General features: G+C 41.5%; 1 protein-coding gene across 22 annotated transcripts in view; it reads right to left on the bottom strand.

Moving 5' to 3' along the window:
• Window positions 1–15,245, bottom strand: part of SLC8A1 (solute carrier family 8 member A1) — a 385,502-nt gene that overhangs the window by 46,068 nt on the left and 324,189 nt on the right. For 18 of the 22 annotated variants that reach the window (XM_077843500.1, XM_077843497.1, XM_077843496.1 and 15 more), the window contains 3 exons: window positions 12,567–12,635; window positions 8,155–8,285; window positions 4,150–4,249 (listed from right to left, as the gene is read on the bottom strand). In XM_077843500.1, the coding sequence (XP_077699626.1) occupies window positions 4,150–4,249; window positions 8,155–8,285; window positions 12,567–12,635 (300 nt within the window). The remainder of the gene's footprint in view (window positions 1–4,149; window positions 4,250–8,154; window positions 8,286–12,566; window positions 12,636–15,245) is intronic. The other 4 variants (XM_077843494.1, XM_077843493.1, XM_077843506.1 and 1 more) reach the window with 1 other exon arrangement.

The raw sequence follows: 15,245 nt of genomic DNA, 5'->3' as shown, positions 1-15,245 counted from the left end.
TGTGGTATCTAAATGTATAGACAGCCCTCATGAAATTATGAATTGCCTTAATTAATCCTTACAGCAGCTCCATGTGTGAGGAGAAATTATCTCCTTTACATTCAAGGGAACAGAGACTTAGAGGGGAGGTGATCTGCCCTGAGTCACCCAGGGAATTTCTGGAGGTCTGACACAAATTCACATTGGACTCCAAAGCCAGGCTTGCAACCATTCTCCTTCACCCAACCATGGCCCAAGACTGTTGTGAAGAACAATAATAGGGTGGTTGTGGAATTGGCAGCATTGACATCTGGTTCTCTTTACCCAGATAATGTTTGCCCTCTTCCTTGACAAATCTGTTTCTTCTCTATATCTCAGCTGGTACGCAATTTCTTAAGGTCATCCCTCCATTCTGCTTGGCTGGAGATGCGAGGAAGAAAGATTTCTTCTTCCAGTGCATGGGTGGCTCAGTCAGGTGAGCATCCTACTCTTAGTTTTGGCTCAGGTCATGATCTCGGGGTCATAGAATCGAAGCCCTGCATTGGGCACTGCTCTCAGTGTGGAGTCTGCTTGAAGTCTCTCTCCCTCTCCCTCTCTCTGTCCCTCACCTGTTCCTGCATGTGTCTGTGAACACATGCTTTCTCTCCTAAAATAAATAAATCTTAAAAAAAAAAAAAAAAAGAGGACTTGGGGAAAATTCAAACTGGACATGTAGTGAATGGTAGCTTCACTTCTAAGTGCATCTGCTGACACATCTTAGAAGTACCTGATGGTACTGGACTTGCCTAGCAAGCATCTGACAGCCACTTAACTTGCTGCGCGCCATTTCTCTTGGAATTCCACCCAGGAGGCAACAGAAGGAGAGCTGCAGGGACATGACTGTTGAATTCCTACCTAATCTCTGGAGTCTCATGAATTTTGAACTCTTCAAATGTTAGACCCTAAGAACTTAGTTCTCAGAAACGATAGGGTCATAGGAGGCCCAGATACTGAGCAGGAAAAGTAGGGAAACAAAAAGACTGCCAGGAGTTACCTTGAAACTAAATTTAATATAATTAGTGAGAAACAGAGGCAAAATCCTATTTCCAAAATTATTATTTTAGTTTAGCAAGATATATAGACTCAATTTTGCACAGAAAATTGCATAGGAAAAAGCCTCTCAGAAGAGCTGTTTAAAAGGAATTTAATATTTTTAATAAGGCAAATGGTTCTGATTTTCAACTCTTTAGCCATGAAATTTCAAAATCCAATGAAAATCTGTTTTCAATAAATGCTGCTTTACAAATTTTATTGTCCATTTAACAAGTGAAGAATATTAACATTCTTTAGACACTTAAATTTAATCAAAATGACAAACATTGAGCTTTCTAACTGCCCTTCATGTAATTCAGTGCCTATAAAATATGGGTTTGCTTTTCTGATATTTTGTCTCCAAATTGTAAATAAGGTCAATTTACCCAGCAGCCTGCAAATTTCTGAGCAATTTTGTGTTATTCCCAAGCAGTCATTTAGAAACATAAAACACAATTTACTGCATGACAAATAAGAACACTTGAGAGGTTTTACATCGCATTCATTAACAACAGTTCTTCAAAGGATTTGGGCAGGAACTTGTCCCATCCAGAGTGCTGAAACCATGGCACCAAGAAAGGTGACAAGACCAGAGTCCCTCAAGAAGACAGAGGTGGGGGGCAATTTCCCTCATTTGAAACCTCTCTCTCTTAAGAGAGGTAGACAGCCCATTGGACTGGTATTTGGTAGCCGGGGCTCTGAGCACTGTTCCAAAGCTATGACTGCCTCGCCGATGCTCAGATGCTACAAGAAAAGGATAATCCTAATACCTATGAGATACAATTTGGAGAGGATTTAATTCAACATTATATATGAAAATGTTTGCAAACCCAAATCTGCCCCCTTTAAAGTAAAGAAGTACTAGCATCTTTATAATTACTTCATTCTATATCAATTCTGATCAGGATCACAACTTTGGACTTGTGCACGGCATAATCTCTCTCAGTGTTGAAGGCTGCCCTTTGCTACTGCCAAAGAGTGGCCATAAAATGTTTGCTCTGGTCCCTGAGAGTTACGAGAACATGTGAATAAATCAATACAAACCCACGCCACTGCGAGAAAAGAAAATGTGCCATCAACGTGTCTGTTGATAGCATCTGTTGGCCACAGTCCATTGCAGCCCCTACATATACTTATTGTCTCTCTCCATGACTTAGTTGTTTTCTACAACAAGCTCACCATCATGCATACACTTTATTTTCTTATTTGCTTTGTTTACTATCTCCTTCACTGGAATATAAGCTCCATATGGGGAGGGATGTTTGTCTGTGTCACACACTGTGGTATCTCTTCCCCCAAGAACAGTGATTGACATGTAGAAACATGAATTAATTATATCCAGCTTGTGACCATTATATAAATACTCACATATCTGCAGCCAGAGGAAACCCAGGAACTGTTGAGAATGGTTCATTAAAGTTTATGTTGTTTTTAATGTTTTTAATGTTCTGATTCTGATATATATTAAAGCCCATAAAACAATTGTATTATTTTTAATGTTTTCAATTGGCCTTGTCAGCAGTTTCTTATTCAAGCTATTTTTGTCCTTTTAGTTTTTATTCCTGTGAAGATGGAGTAGAGCTCGTGTCTCAAAAACTAATGTTGGATTTATAGAAAAACAAAAGCCATAAGGTAGGAGTGCTGTAGACTGTTTGTGCCCCCCCTCAAACCCACCCCCAAATTCATATGTTGAAACCTAATCCTCAGTATGATGGTATTAGGAGGTAGGGTCTTTAGGGGGTGATTAGGCCATGAGGGGAAAGCCCTGTGAATGAGACCTCAGAGAGCCCTCTTGCTCATTTTTCCATGTGAAGATACAGTAAGAAGACAGCTGTTGTCTCTGAACCAGGAGGCGGGCTCTCACCAGATACCAAATCTGTCAGTGTCTTCATCTTGGATTTTCCATCCTCTTGAACTGTGAGCTTGTTTATATACCACCCATTCTCTGGTATTTTGTAATGGCAGGCCAAAGGGACTAAAGACAGGGGGTTATCCCCTCCCCTAAGTAGAATTGGCATGTAAATTCTAAATCTGCTCTCCAAGCAATTTCCCACCACTTAATGTGCATAAATTTCCTTTGTATACTCAATTTCAAGAAACTAAAGTATGATTATAAATAGCACTCATAATAAAAAGGCACAAACATTTTACCACCCTCTGTTCCCACAGCACTTCAGGGATTTGTCAAATTATTTTGGGGCAGATTGGAAAGAGGGGGGTTGTGTTAGAAGTCATGGCTCAACTGCCAGTGATGCTGGTTACATACTTGACAGTAGGAATCACTATTTTAAAAATTCTAGTTTTGTTCATTAGCTGCAATAGTAGAAGATGAACCTTTGGGGACTGTTAAAGAGAAAGAACCAGTATAGATTGAGCAGAAGAATTGGGGGGCAGGGGAGCCCATAATGGTGCTGCTTTCATGCATCTTGGGGAAGGACCTTCCTCTGTCTTTATAAAATCATACAGGCAGTGGATATGGTATGACAATCAAGGGAAAAGATACTTCCTTCTATATTTAATTCTCTCAGGTCTCTGACGCCCTGAGTTTGAAAACAACTTCATTTTTGTAAGATTTTCCTAAATAAGACTCTGTACTTTGCTTATACAGGAAGAAACAGAATGTGATTCTATTTCCACTTCTAAGAGCCACTGGAAACGCTTATTTGTTAGATGTTGCTGAAAAGAGCGTAAAATGATACAGATGGCAGTGGTGAAGTGTCTTAACGTCACCTTATCCCACCTATGATTTTGCTGCTTCCTTTGTGACCTTCACTTGGCCACTTCTCCTGCTTTCAGGGGATTTTCCAGACAAAGCCTCATGATTGGCTGTGAGTTAGAGACACACAAGTCTTTAAATTTATCTGGTCTATTTCCAGAAAGACACAGTGTAGATGGAGAAGAATGCCAGGTTTAAGACACTTGCTTCATCGAGACAGTCTAAATCAGTCTCAGAAATGCGCAGGTATGCTACAAGTACATTTAACTCTTTTAATTTTACCCTGAAAGTTTTTCGGTGCTTTGATCCAGACCAAGTGGTCACAGTAGGAAAAGCAAGCTCAGCTTGGACCGTTGTAATTCATAGCAGAGAAAGGCACTCACCAGCACTGACGGTGATGGCTTCAATAAACTGCTCTCTCCAGCTGTTTGTCCCAACCACAAGGGCTAAGTTTGTCTTCTTAATAAGTTTGTCCACGGTACTCTAGAATGGTTGGAAAGAATAAGATGATAACTGCTGGGTTGGTTAAAGCCTCAGGAAATCTAAGACCTTGTTGATTTTGAAACCTCAGAGTTATACAAAGGATAGTGGATGTTAGGCTTGGAACAACAGTATTGACATCAAACAGTGTCACGATTATGCAAACAAGTACAGTCCTTGCTTGGAACCATTCTGAAATAGAAATTTCTTCATAGCAAATATGAGCCTCCTCTCCTGCCCGATGGCCAAGGAAGAATGGCCTCAGTGTTTAAAATAGCAGATGTTGCAAAAGCGCATCCCTTCCCCTTGAATGCTTTATGAACTTGTTTCTCTGTTGGCTTCACCTATAGGGTGCTGCCTACAACCGAATTAATATATGACCTGCTCAGCATTACATATCTCTGAATAGCTGGAATTGGCAGATAGATTATGGAACTAAAGACTATTATTATCGTACTTTTGTTTGTCAATGAAATGCGGCCAGATAGCAAAGCCCCAAGATCGCTGCTGCATGAGCATCAATAAATAGATTTTTCTTTGGCTCCTGATTTTGTCAGCCTGGCAGCTCTTAGAGAATTGACTCTAACTGTACTTCTGTCGCAAACAAGAAAAGGTTAATTCATATGGTTTAGGCAACATTGCAATTGATGTTGCACTGAATTTCCCCGTGCTTTGCTTTACTTTTCTCTTTAGACATTTTTTTCCTCTTAGATTTTTTTAAGCACTTTTTTTTTATACAATTAGCACACTCTAGCTTTCTAAATGTCAGTTAAGGTAACAATAGAACAGCCAAACGTTCACAGGCAAACTAAGCAAGCAGATGTACCCAAAGCACTACCACACGTCATAGCAACTACAGGGAGAAGGGTCACTTCCAGGACATAAGGCTGCTCTCCCCAAAGAAACTACCACATGGACTAGTCTACCACATGTCCACACTTACTGTCAGAGCATCCTCGAATTCCCACTAATTGCAAAGAGGCAGAAAACACACATTATTTTTCTTAGGCCAAAATCCGTACATGTTTAATGCAATGTACCTGAATTGACTATGGTTTGGGAGGGAGCAAGTTATCAGCAAACTGGGAGGAAGGAAAATGTGATCTGAGCAGCCTGTACAGAAGTCTAAAGCTCCATCAGAATGTCAAGTGCATTCATTCCACAAGCATCATCTGAACATTGAGATGATAATAAACATGAAAGGGCCCATCTCCAGCTGGCCCACTCTGTACCTTCAACAACATTCTCTGCTAGGTTGTTCCCTTAGGGTGGTGACCTTTTCTGCCCCTAGCCTCATGTCTTGTCCTGCCAGTGGCCCTGATAACAGCTATACCCGTCACTGCTCTTGGCCACAGTAACTTGAAGCACATGACAAGCATGTCTTTTTCCTCTGGACTCAGCCCCATTTTATTGAGCCCTCTGAATACCTTGGCTGATGCCAACTCAAAGTTCTGTGTAGAATGTTGCATGAAATGACCTTGATTTTTCCTAAATGTAATGGAAACGTGGAACAGGTCTCCCCAAAAGAGCCCTCTGTTCTGATGCCAAGGCAGATAATCCCAACACCTGGCAAATAAACAATAAAGAGACAAACTGCTGTAAGAGTTACACAGACGTGCCTCAAGGAATATCTCTAAAGAGCAAAGTTTTAAAATAAATGAAAGTTAAAATTTATGTGTACAAAAAGCCCAGGGTAGATATAAACTTTGTTCATGTTAACCCTGGGGAACTATGGGACAGCCTGGGTTCTTCCTAGGACTTAATTTGCATACATCTCCTCCCTTGACCTATGGGAGGAGGGGGGACCGAATAAAATGAATTTGAAGTTTGGACACCTGAACTTGGACATGTCCATCTCTATTCACCTCTATTCTCTTTCCTGTAGGCCAGTGATCCACTCTTACTGCCCTAGCCCTGGAAGCGACTATTATAACCTCACCCTTAGCAATGGGTGTTAGGAAAGTCAAGCTCTTAGTCACAACATAGTAAACAGGAAACCAGTGGGTAGGGGCAGAGTTGGACATTGTGAGGTGTCAGATTCTGGTCTTTAATGCAGTTCACAGTTCAGTAAAGCTCTGAACAAGTTCTTTAAAATAGGTATGGTCTAGAAAAAAAGAAATTTCCTAAAAGAATAACAAAATATCAAAATTGATATTTGAGGACATTTCGAGAACATGTTCCCAATTTCCCTTTTGTGTTAATAGTAGCTACTGATGAATTTTGAGGAGATGGGAGGAAATAGTCTATGGGAACTATTCTAGGAAGATAAGAACCCTAAACAAGTGAACTTATATAAGGAAATTGGGGGACTTTCAAATGTATGGAGCATTGGAGAAAACTTTGGACCCAAGAAAGCCTTGCTGCCTGGAAGACTGTGCCCTGCCATACCCAACCCAATGCTTCCTGCAGAAAGTTTCTGTGATTGTTCCTCTTAGCCATGGGTACATGAAAGGTAAAAGTTGAAAGTTGTCTCATAAGGGAAAGAACACAGTTATTCCCCACGAGAGCCCTGAGTGGGGGAGGAAGCTCAGATTCTAGGTGAAAAGAAGGCGCATGAGGAAGAGTGAGGTTAGATACATCTGGACAAACTGGTCCATAGGAATGGACAGTCTGAGTTATCTGGTACCCCAGAATCACAGGGAACCTGTGTGAGTATGTGTACGAGTCATATGTGTGCAGTAAGGCTGATTCTAGATCAAACAACAGGTGAGCTCTGACAGTTGGGGTCTGCCTAGAAAGCAGTGGTCACGGTCTTTACCCCTGCTCCTTCTTTCCGTGACAATGAACAAAAGAAACAGTGATTTGTAGCAACCTGAAGGGGAAAGTCTAATTGCATTTTTATCCTTTAAAAAATCCCACTTTAATTGCAAAAGACATTTTTCTTTCTACCTGTCTCCTATCAGGCACCTCAATTTGTGAACCAATTTTTTTAAAATAATTCATGGACCCAGCTAAAAAAAAGGAATTCACTACTATGAAACATCAAGCCAAAAAATACTGAGGTTTCCAAGTTCCTGGCCTGCTTCTCCCTTTTGGGATCCTCATTCTGGTTTTGCAAACAGGAGCAGAGTCTGCTTTTGAAAAATAAGTGAGGGAAGATACATCTACACTCTGGGTTTGTGGTTCTGGAAAACCAGAGAATGATGTTCCTTTCCATGTCCCACTCCAGAACTAAAGTGTGGCTCTCCTGGGGTCTTCCCAGATGTCAGGGCTGTGTGGACGAGGTGGAATGGAAGGTGGGATGGGGTAGAGGGACCAGCTAAGATGGACAGGAAGTTTCACCTCAAAATACTAAGCTCATCCTAAGACCCATCCACTTAGCTTCTGAAAAATGACTCTCATCATCCAGAGAACCAAGAATCAAATTTTATCAGCTCAATTGTAAACTTTCTGGTTATAGGCACTATATACCTTCAGTATGTCGACTGTGCTAATATGGCCCAGGATCTGAAGAGGAGGACTAAATATGAATGAGAACTTGTCAATGGGATGGATATTTTATAGAGATAGCTTACCATCCCTTTCCAATACAAAAGCCTCCTAATTGTCAGCAGTGTAAGTGCTTTGCTTTTGATGAATGTATTTGCTTATTCAAATAGAACTTGGTTTCCCCCACACATAACAATCTCTCAGAATCTACCTTTGCTTCTTTCTTGCTATCCCCTCAGAGGAAGTCCTCCCTTTGGGGTACCCCTGACCCTGTGTAGTGATGGATCCCACCCGCTGAACCCTGGCTCTGATACCGTTTGGTTTGCAGGGCCTCTTGGTTCCCTGTCAACTTTCCTATTTCAGTTCTGCTCTGAAAAACTTCTCAGTTAATGAGCCAGCCCAGAAATTGCTAACACTATGAGCAGTCTTGGTTTCAAGATGGGCCTAGCCTCCCCTGTGGGCAGTGTTGGTAAGCATACCTTGAATTCATAGGATTCTTCAATGATCACTTCCAGCTTGGTGTGTTCTCCCAGAATGGGCCGCCCCATTTCTGCAATGCGCCTCTCCTCCTCCTCTTTGCTGGTCAGCGGTTGCTTGTCATCATATTCCTCTGTGAAAAGGGAAGGGCAAGACAATTAGCAATGTGCTCAATCTTATTTGGAGATCCCTGGATTCTGCTATAAGAACACCGAGAAGAAAGGAAGCCCTAATGACCTACTCAAAGTCCCTCGGGTGAGATCAGAAGTCTGGAGGGCAGAACTGACCAGAGGCTGGGCATGTCAGGCAGTGCATCACTGTTGACAGCAAGTGGATAGGATGACCCACAATCTGAGCACAAGCCAAAGTGGCAGATCACGAAAGCAACTCATATAGGCATATCATTGAGAAAGACCCTGCCCGCACATGATCTATTCTGAGGGAGTCACCTGGCTGTCTCCTGTGATGCTGGTTCATTTGGCTGTTTGTACACATTCCTTTAGCAGGTGACTGAGGGAACCACAATAAAAAGTACTAGAGTGACTCAAGGGGTGGAGGAATCTGGCCTCCTCCTCTCCACTTTCTAGAAGCAACAGAAAATGCTCCAGGGCCAAAGAGTTGGTGGAAGGGAAATTCTGATTTTAACCAGAGCTCCTGTTGCCAGTGAAGAAGCAAAACATCCATTCCATTTCACTGAGATATCTGTGCTTTCAGGCATCCTCTCTGGGGGAAAGTTCAAATTTGTTAAGAAGACCCTGACCACGTTCATCTTAAAGTAAATAGGGAGGGCAAAGGTGATGCCTTTGGGAGTTAATACTACTCACCATGTGAGTGTGATTATTTCCAGAACCACCATGTAGCTGACACTCCAGGAGAGGCTAGTGGGTGTTAAGAAAATGTTAATGGACTTGAGAGTCCATTAAGGGGGGGCGGGGGGAAGCTCACAGATGGCTCCTCTTGTTGTGAAGGTCATTAGGATAAATCCCAGACTGAAAAGGCCATGCACATGTGAAGGGCAAACACTATTTCTGTAATCACTCTACCTGCTTACCCTTCAGGCACAGAATGCTGGAACAAGCCAGGTTACTTCCCCTCAGAGTCAAGTCAAGTGTACCTCATCTCGAAGGAAGTAGTATGGGTGGTATGGAAAGACCTCAGTGCTGATACCTTTGCTTCTAGAACTTTCCAGGTAAACTGCCTGCAGTAGGAATCTGTTGACTGAGGAAACATGAGAAGGGGAGGGATTTCTAGCCTACTCTTCTTGCCTTTTGCATGTAGGTATCAGCTCTGTAGGAGTCCACACCTCCCATTCCCTCCAAAGACATGGTTTCCCTTTGCTGAGGACCCTGCTGTGGTGGTTCCATATGATGCTCTAGCAAATTTTGTAGAGAACTGGTTCCAAGGCCAGTTGTTCACTGCTATGGCATGGAGCAGATACGCTAGGGACACTGCTAGCATTTTACATAACCTAGTGTCTAAATAAACCCAAGGCAAAAGTAGAAAGTAGCATATTAATTAATTCTTTAATATGTCCTCAATAGTGTCTTCCTAAAGGAATACTTTAGAATCTGATTTTTCTACCCCCAGTTTTCACAGGGCCCCAAAGAAATTAGATGAAGACTAAAAATAAGTGATTTTGGACTGGCCAAAAACTGCTGAAAGTTAGCAGATGCAAAGGAGAGTTGCAATTTTGAATGTAGAAGTTGTAATGCGTTTTATAGTAGGCTTGGGAAGTTATGACCCAAGAGAAGACAAGGGTTCCAACTGGTGTCCACAACATATGTCCTTGAAATTATGTGTGTGTAGTCAAGGAAGTGATAGGCTTAAATTTGTGATTTCCAATCAACCCAGTGCTCAAATCCATCACATTGTGATTCCCACTGCTTTCTGATCCCAGGAAAAGGTTAGTGGTAGTTTCTAAGCAGTATGTTATGTTAGTGTCTGTTCAAAACCTTGGCTGAACATGGATGTCTTAGAGACGTACATCAAATTAAAATTATTTTTCCAGAAGAACACCTGGGCTTATTATTTGAATTGCAAAGCCACTGGGAAAGAATATTTATTTTGGCTTTCTTTTCTATTGTTTATTTATAAATGGTAAGTTGCTTTAAATGGGACTCAAGGCAACTTAGGTAGAAAATCGGGGAGATTACAAAAGAAAGGTGAGGTGGTTGCATTGTTTAATGCCACATTTCACAAAATGAAATTATTTGGAACATGGTATTAGATACATGGACATGGTAGTAAATCAAATCCAATCACAGTGATTAAAAAGGCTATTCCCTTTTAAATCATCTTTCAATCCTTCTGATCAGAAAGAAATGCTTATTTGGTGCCATTATGTCTGTAACTAGTTCATGACATTTGCTCTATGCATATAAAAATCCTTTGTTCATTGTTCACACGGGAAGTGAGGCATAGAGATGGGACAACTTCTAGTGTAGCAAGGTGAGGGCTGAGGGATCAGGGTGGGGAAGCAGCTTGCTCTGCGTAAGGGAGTCAGGGAAGGCTTCAGGAAAGAAAAAATACAGGAAATTCGCGTTGAAACCTGCAGAGAAGCTTACCAGGGGAAGGTGGTGCTAAATTTGGGCAAGAGGTGGTACAGGAAGAAGGGCCTTTCCATGCAGACAGAAGTCAAAGCACAAAGGCATAATGTCACAGAAGGGTCAGGGCTATTTTCACTTAATAAATGTCATGAACATTTAAGACAGAATGATATGCAGCAGAGAGGAGGCAACTGGATAAATCCTATTGTTGCTCTACATGATACTGATAAATTAGTTTCTATGGTACAGATTTTTGATCCTGGCAAAGAGACCTGGGTCTATTTTTTAAAAAGTGTCCTCTCAGTAGATATCTTTTATTGATTAGGGACATAGTTTAACATCCTATTTTTGGATTGTCTATTATGTTTGTTTCCTTTTCACTTTGTTTTTTGTTTTGTTTTGATTTCCTTTTCACTTTGAATGCTGGAGCAAATACAGTCCATTTTACTCTGGCCAAGCCAGTTTCACCTCCTTATTTATGCCCAGAGACAGCACATTGTGGTTTTAGTTTTGCTTCTAAGACAGAAAATTCGTTCTCTGCCTCTGTCTCTCCACACACATACATGTATACTTTTTAAATTCTCCATATTTTACGGAGAAGTTGATAATAAGTCACATAACATCAGAGTCTTAACCAATACAACTTGAGGATCAAATGGATAATTAATACATTAATACCTACTGTTAAAATCCATATTGACATGACATAAAACTATCCTGTGATAAAACCAGCAGTATAGGACCTTCCTTCTTTTTGAGTAATTGATTTTGCAAATGACAAGTAACAGAAGCTAATAGGTATCTGGGATCTCTGAAAAAGCTGCTGCTAATGCTCTCTGGCTTGGCTGCTTTTTGAAGCAGCAGTTCTCTAAGAGGTGAAGGGCTCAGAGTGAGATTCCCTATTAGAAAACAGTACAAGCCACATGCAGGTCTGCACCCGAGGAGCTACTGTTGCTATTCTTTCACATAGTTGCAATCTTTAATCTTAACCAACAATGTCATATTTGGGAAGGGGTACAAGGACAGCACTGGGACAATTTGCTCAAGGTTATTTTAATCCTTCACTTAGATCTGTGCTGACAAGTCTGAAAGTAGAGACCTCTTGACAGTTTTCAGCACCTGATTGGCCTCTCTGGTTAGAGCCTAAAAAGACTGGCCTATTTATTTCTACGAGAATATTCTGTAACAAGTCTGTAGTCAGGTCTGGGTATTATGATTATGGAGTTGGGAAGTGGGATGTGAGGATGAGGAAAGGAGGAAATGTTTCTACCACCATGGCCAGTGATGGCGATGGGGATGACTGAGGAATAAATATCCCTGTCCTCATCCAGACTTAGAGATGACCGGGCTCTCAGCTTACAGTGGATCTGGGATGGTTGTGTGATCCTCTGGTCATCTTGGCAATGTTCCCTTTGGAGAACCTCCACAGATGTACCATCATCTGTGCATATGTGGCTAGCATATTGCCTGGAGGCAAGAAAGGCAGGCTCTAGAAAGAAATACAGCTTGCTTTTAAAGAAACTGCATTATACTTGGAATTAACAACACATGTTTGAGAAGCAAGATTTGTAAGAAATCTGGATTATATTGAAACTTGAGAAGGAGAGGCCATGGGGGTCAATCTTCTTTGCAGGTCCACATGGCTTCCTCTACCATGCCTCCTGTCTTGCGTGGATAGGTTTGTGTTTTGTTGCTGACTCTCCATATTCGGAGCTTCAGAGAAGCCACTGCATTATTTAGCAATGTTCTAGTTGCGCTGGGGGCCAAGTTGTGTTACTTTAATGTCTAGAGACTTAAAGAACAATCAGAAGGCAGTTAACTTCAAGCTAATCAAACTGGTTTTTCAAGGACCATGATGCAACGAGTACCTGCAATGGTGATTACAGTAGAGGGAATCGGATGTTCTCTAGCATGAACTTTCCGGAAGACAGGTTGGCCTAGCGAAAAGGATAGGCAGAAAATCAGCAGGATGGACTGTGTTGGTTTACCACCAGAGCTTTGTGGAATTAGTAAGCTAAACATCACACCCAGATGCACATATCACAAGCAGTGTTAGTTTGGGGTTTGAGTAGTTAGAGGCCACTCCTATGGAGGCTGCAGAAGTGAGCAAATAAATGGGTCAAGTGTTCTATGAGTCAAACCAGATTATGTGAATGAGCCACATACTCCTTGGGAGGGGATGCAGCTAGATTCCTGCAGGCATCTGAAGTGGAGTATTCTTGTCCTTCAAGTTATTGCTTCTAGAGGCATCATGAAACAACGGAAAGCACTTAGTACAATGACAGGTAACCTGGTTTGGAAGCCTATTGGTGCCAATGACATGGCCTTGAGCAGGCCATTTCCCCAGTTTTCCCACCTGAATGGGGATAGTAGTACCTGCTCCATCAGTATCACAGATTTGTTTGAGGGTTGAGTAACATAGCATCTGGGAACATGCTTATTTATTTCCTGAGCAGTCCGAACAGGAGAATGTTTAATATACTGTAGGTGTTGCAAGGGTATGCTATCATCACAGTAACTGTGGGGGTACTTAGGCCGAGAGTCTTCATTAAACTCCTGGCTCAGCTGGCTGCCAAATCTACCTGCTGCTGGCTTCTATGAAGAGCTACCTAGAACTAAGCTGAGAATTGTGAGACTGGGACTTGGTGCCAACTCTGCCATATGCTTGCCATCTAAATTTGGGGAAAGCATTTCTCTTCTCTGAGACTCAGTTTCCTCAATTGCAAATGAAGCCAAAGTTGAAAAGGATTTGTTCCTCTCCCTTAAGTACTGTAGTGATTGAAATGTCTTAAACTCTCAGAATTTTCATACTTTGGCTTTCTTAAACGGCCATGGACCTTGTTAAATCTATATGATGACCATAATATATTTGGGAGAGCAACCTTTAAAGAACTATATTGATTTTTAATTTATAACTTTATGGGGGATCCCTGGGTGGCTCAGTGGTTAAGTGCCTGCCTTCGGCCCAGGGAGTGATCCTGGAGTCCCGGGATTGAGTCCCACATCAGGCTCCCTGCATGGAGCCTGCTTCTCCCTCTGCCTGTGTCTCTGCATCTCTCTCTCTCTCTCTGTCTCTCTGTCTCTCTCTCGTCTCTCATGAATAAATAAATAAAATCTTTAAAAAAATTTAAACTCTATGACTACCTGTTTGGGGACTTAGACAAACAGATTGAACCAGAATACTTAATTTTATTAAACAATCCAAATTAATGTGCTCTAGTTTTCCCCTTTGGGGCCCCCCCTACATGTTTCATTTGACTGGAATTCACACTGATGGCATTCATAGGACATATCTGGACTTTGGATTGCCAACGGGTTAAGATAGAGGTAGGAATAAAGAGATTGAAAGGGAGGACATGAAAGACATCAAATGGCTGTGGACTTAAAGTCAGAGGGCCAGAACCCTAGATGGGTTATGTGGGGGTAGATTGATTAATCACTTTCAACCTTCATTTCCTCCCTATAAGTGAGAACAGTAAAATCTTACTCTGCAAGGCTGAAGATTAAATTATATAATGAATAAGAAATGCTTTACAAACTCTAACAAGCTATAATTTATAGGGGGTTATTATGTTATATGGCTAAAAGGGCAAGGGACAATGAGGTCAGAGGTTCCAACAGGGCCTTTCAACAAGGCAAGGTCTAGGAGCAACACGCAAAGATTTGCAAATTCCAAAATCACCTCCAGCACTTAATGTCCACAACTAATGAAATCTCTGAAATATATTGGGCTGTGGACCAAATGACTTCTTCAATTTCCATATATCCTGCTTCAAATTTAGATTTTCACACTTAGCTGCACAAGACCACATAAAAGCTGCAGGCAGTGTCCAAGGGCTAGATTAATTCTTCTCTATTGCCCCTACATCTCAAAGCCTTGACTTCAAAGCTTCAAATTGACTTCAAAGAAAAGTTCTTTAGACTTAAAGCTGCTTTTCACTGTGTAGACCTAAGTTTTAGAAACTTCCCCAGGGCATCTGTATATATAGAGTAGGGATCTCTGGGTGGCGCAGCGGTTTGGCGCCTGCCTTTGGCCCAGGGCGCGATCCTGGAGACCCAGGATCGAATCCCACGTCGGGCTCCCGGTGCATGGAGCCTGCTTCTCCATCTGCCTATGTCTCTGCCTCTCTCTCTCTCTCTGTGACTATCATATATTATTAAAAAAAAAAAAAAAAAAAAGAAATGTATATATAGAGTGGATCCCAGGCTTTCTGACCTGGACTGGGAGAAGAAGGGTCATACACAGTGAGAAGAACAGGCCAATGTAGAAATTCCCAGAGAACTTTAGAACATTATCTTGTTCTAACTGTATCAATTTCAAGTGTTGGGAAGAGATGGCAACAATAGAAAAGCTGTTATTTCAAATTGAAGCCATTAAGAAAGAACTTAACGAACTAAGTATATGAAATGATAGAAATATTTGGAGGAAGTGATTCTGTTCTCTCAAATGCAAGATATGTCCACAGCAGGAAATGTTGGACACGACTGGACAGATATTCTAAAACATGATATGAACAGTTTCTGAGAAAATAAAACTAGGATTCTGT

Source organism: Canis aureus, chromosome 12, assembly GCF_053574225.1.
Source record: "Canis aureus isolate CA01 chromosome 12, VMU_Caureus_v.1.0, whole genome shotgun sequence".
In the NCBI taxonomy this organism is placed as follows: Eukaryota; Metazoa; Chordata; class Mammalia; order Carnivora; family Canidae; genus Canis; species Canis aureus.
The sequence above is the reverse complement of the archived record's forward strand: the minus strand, read 5'-3'. Positions and strand labels throughout refer to the sequence as shown.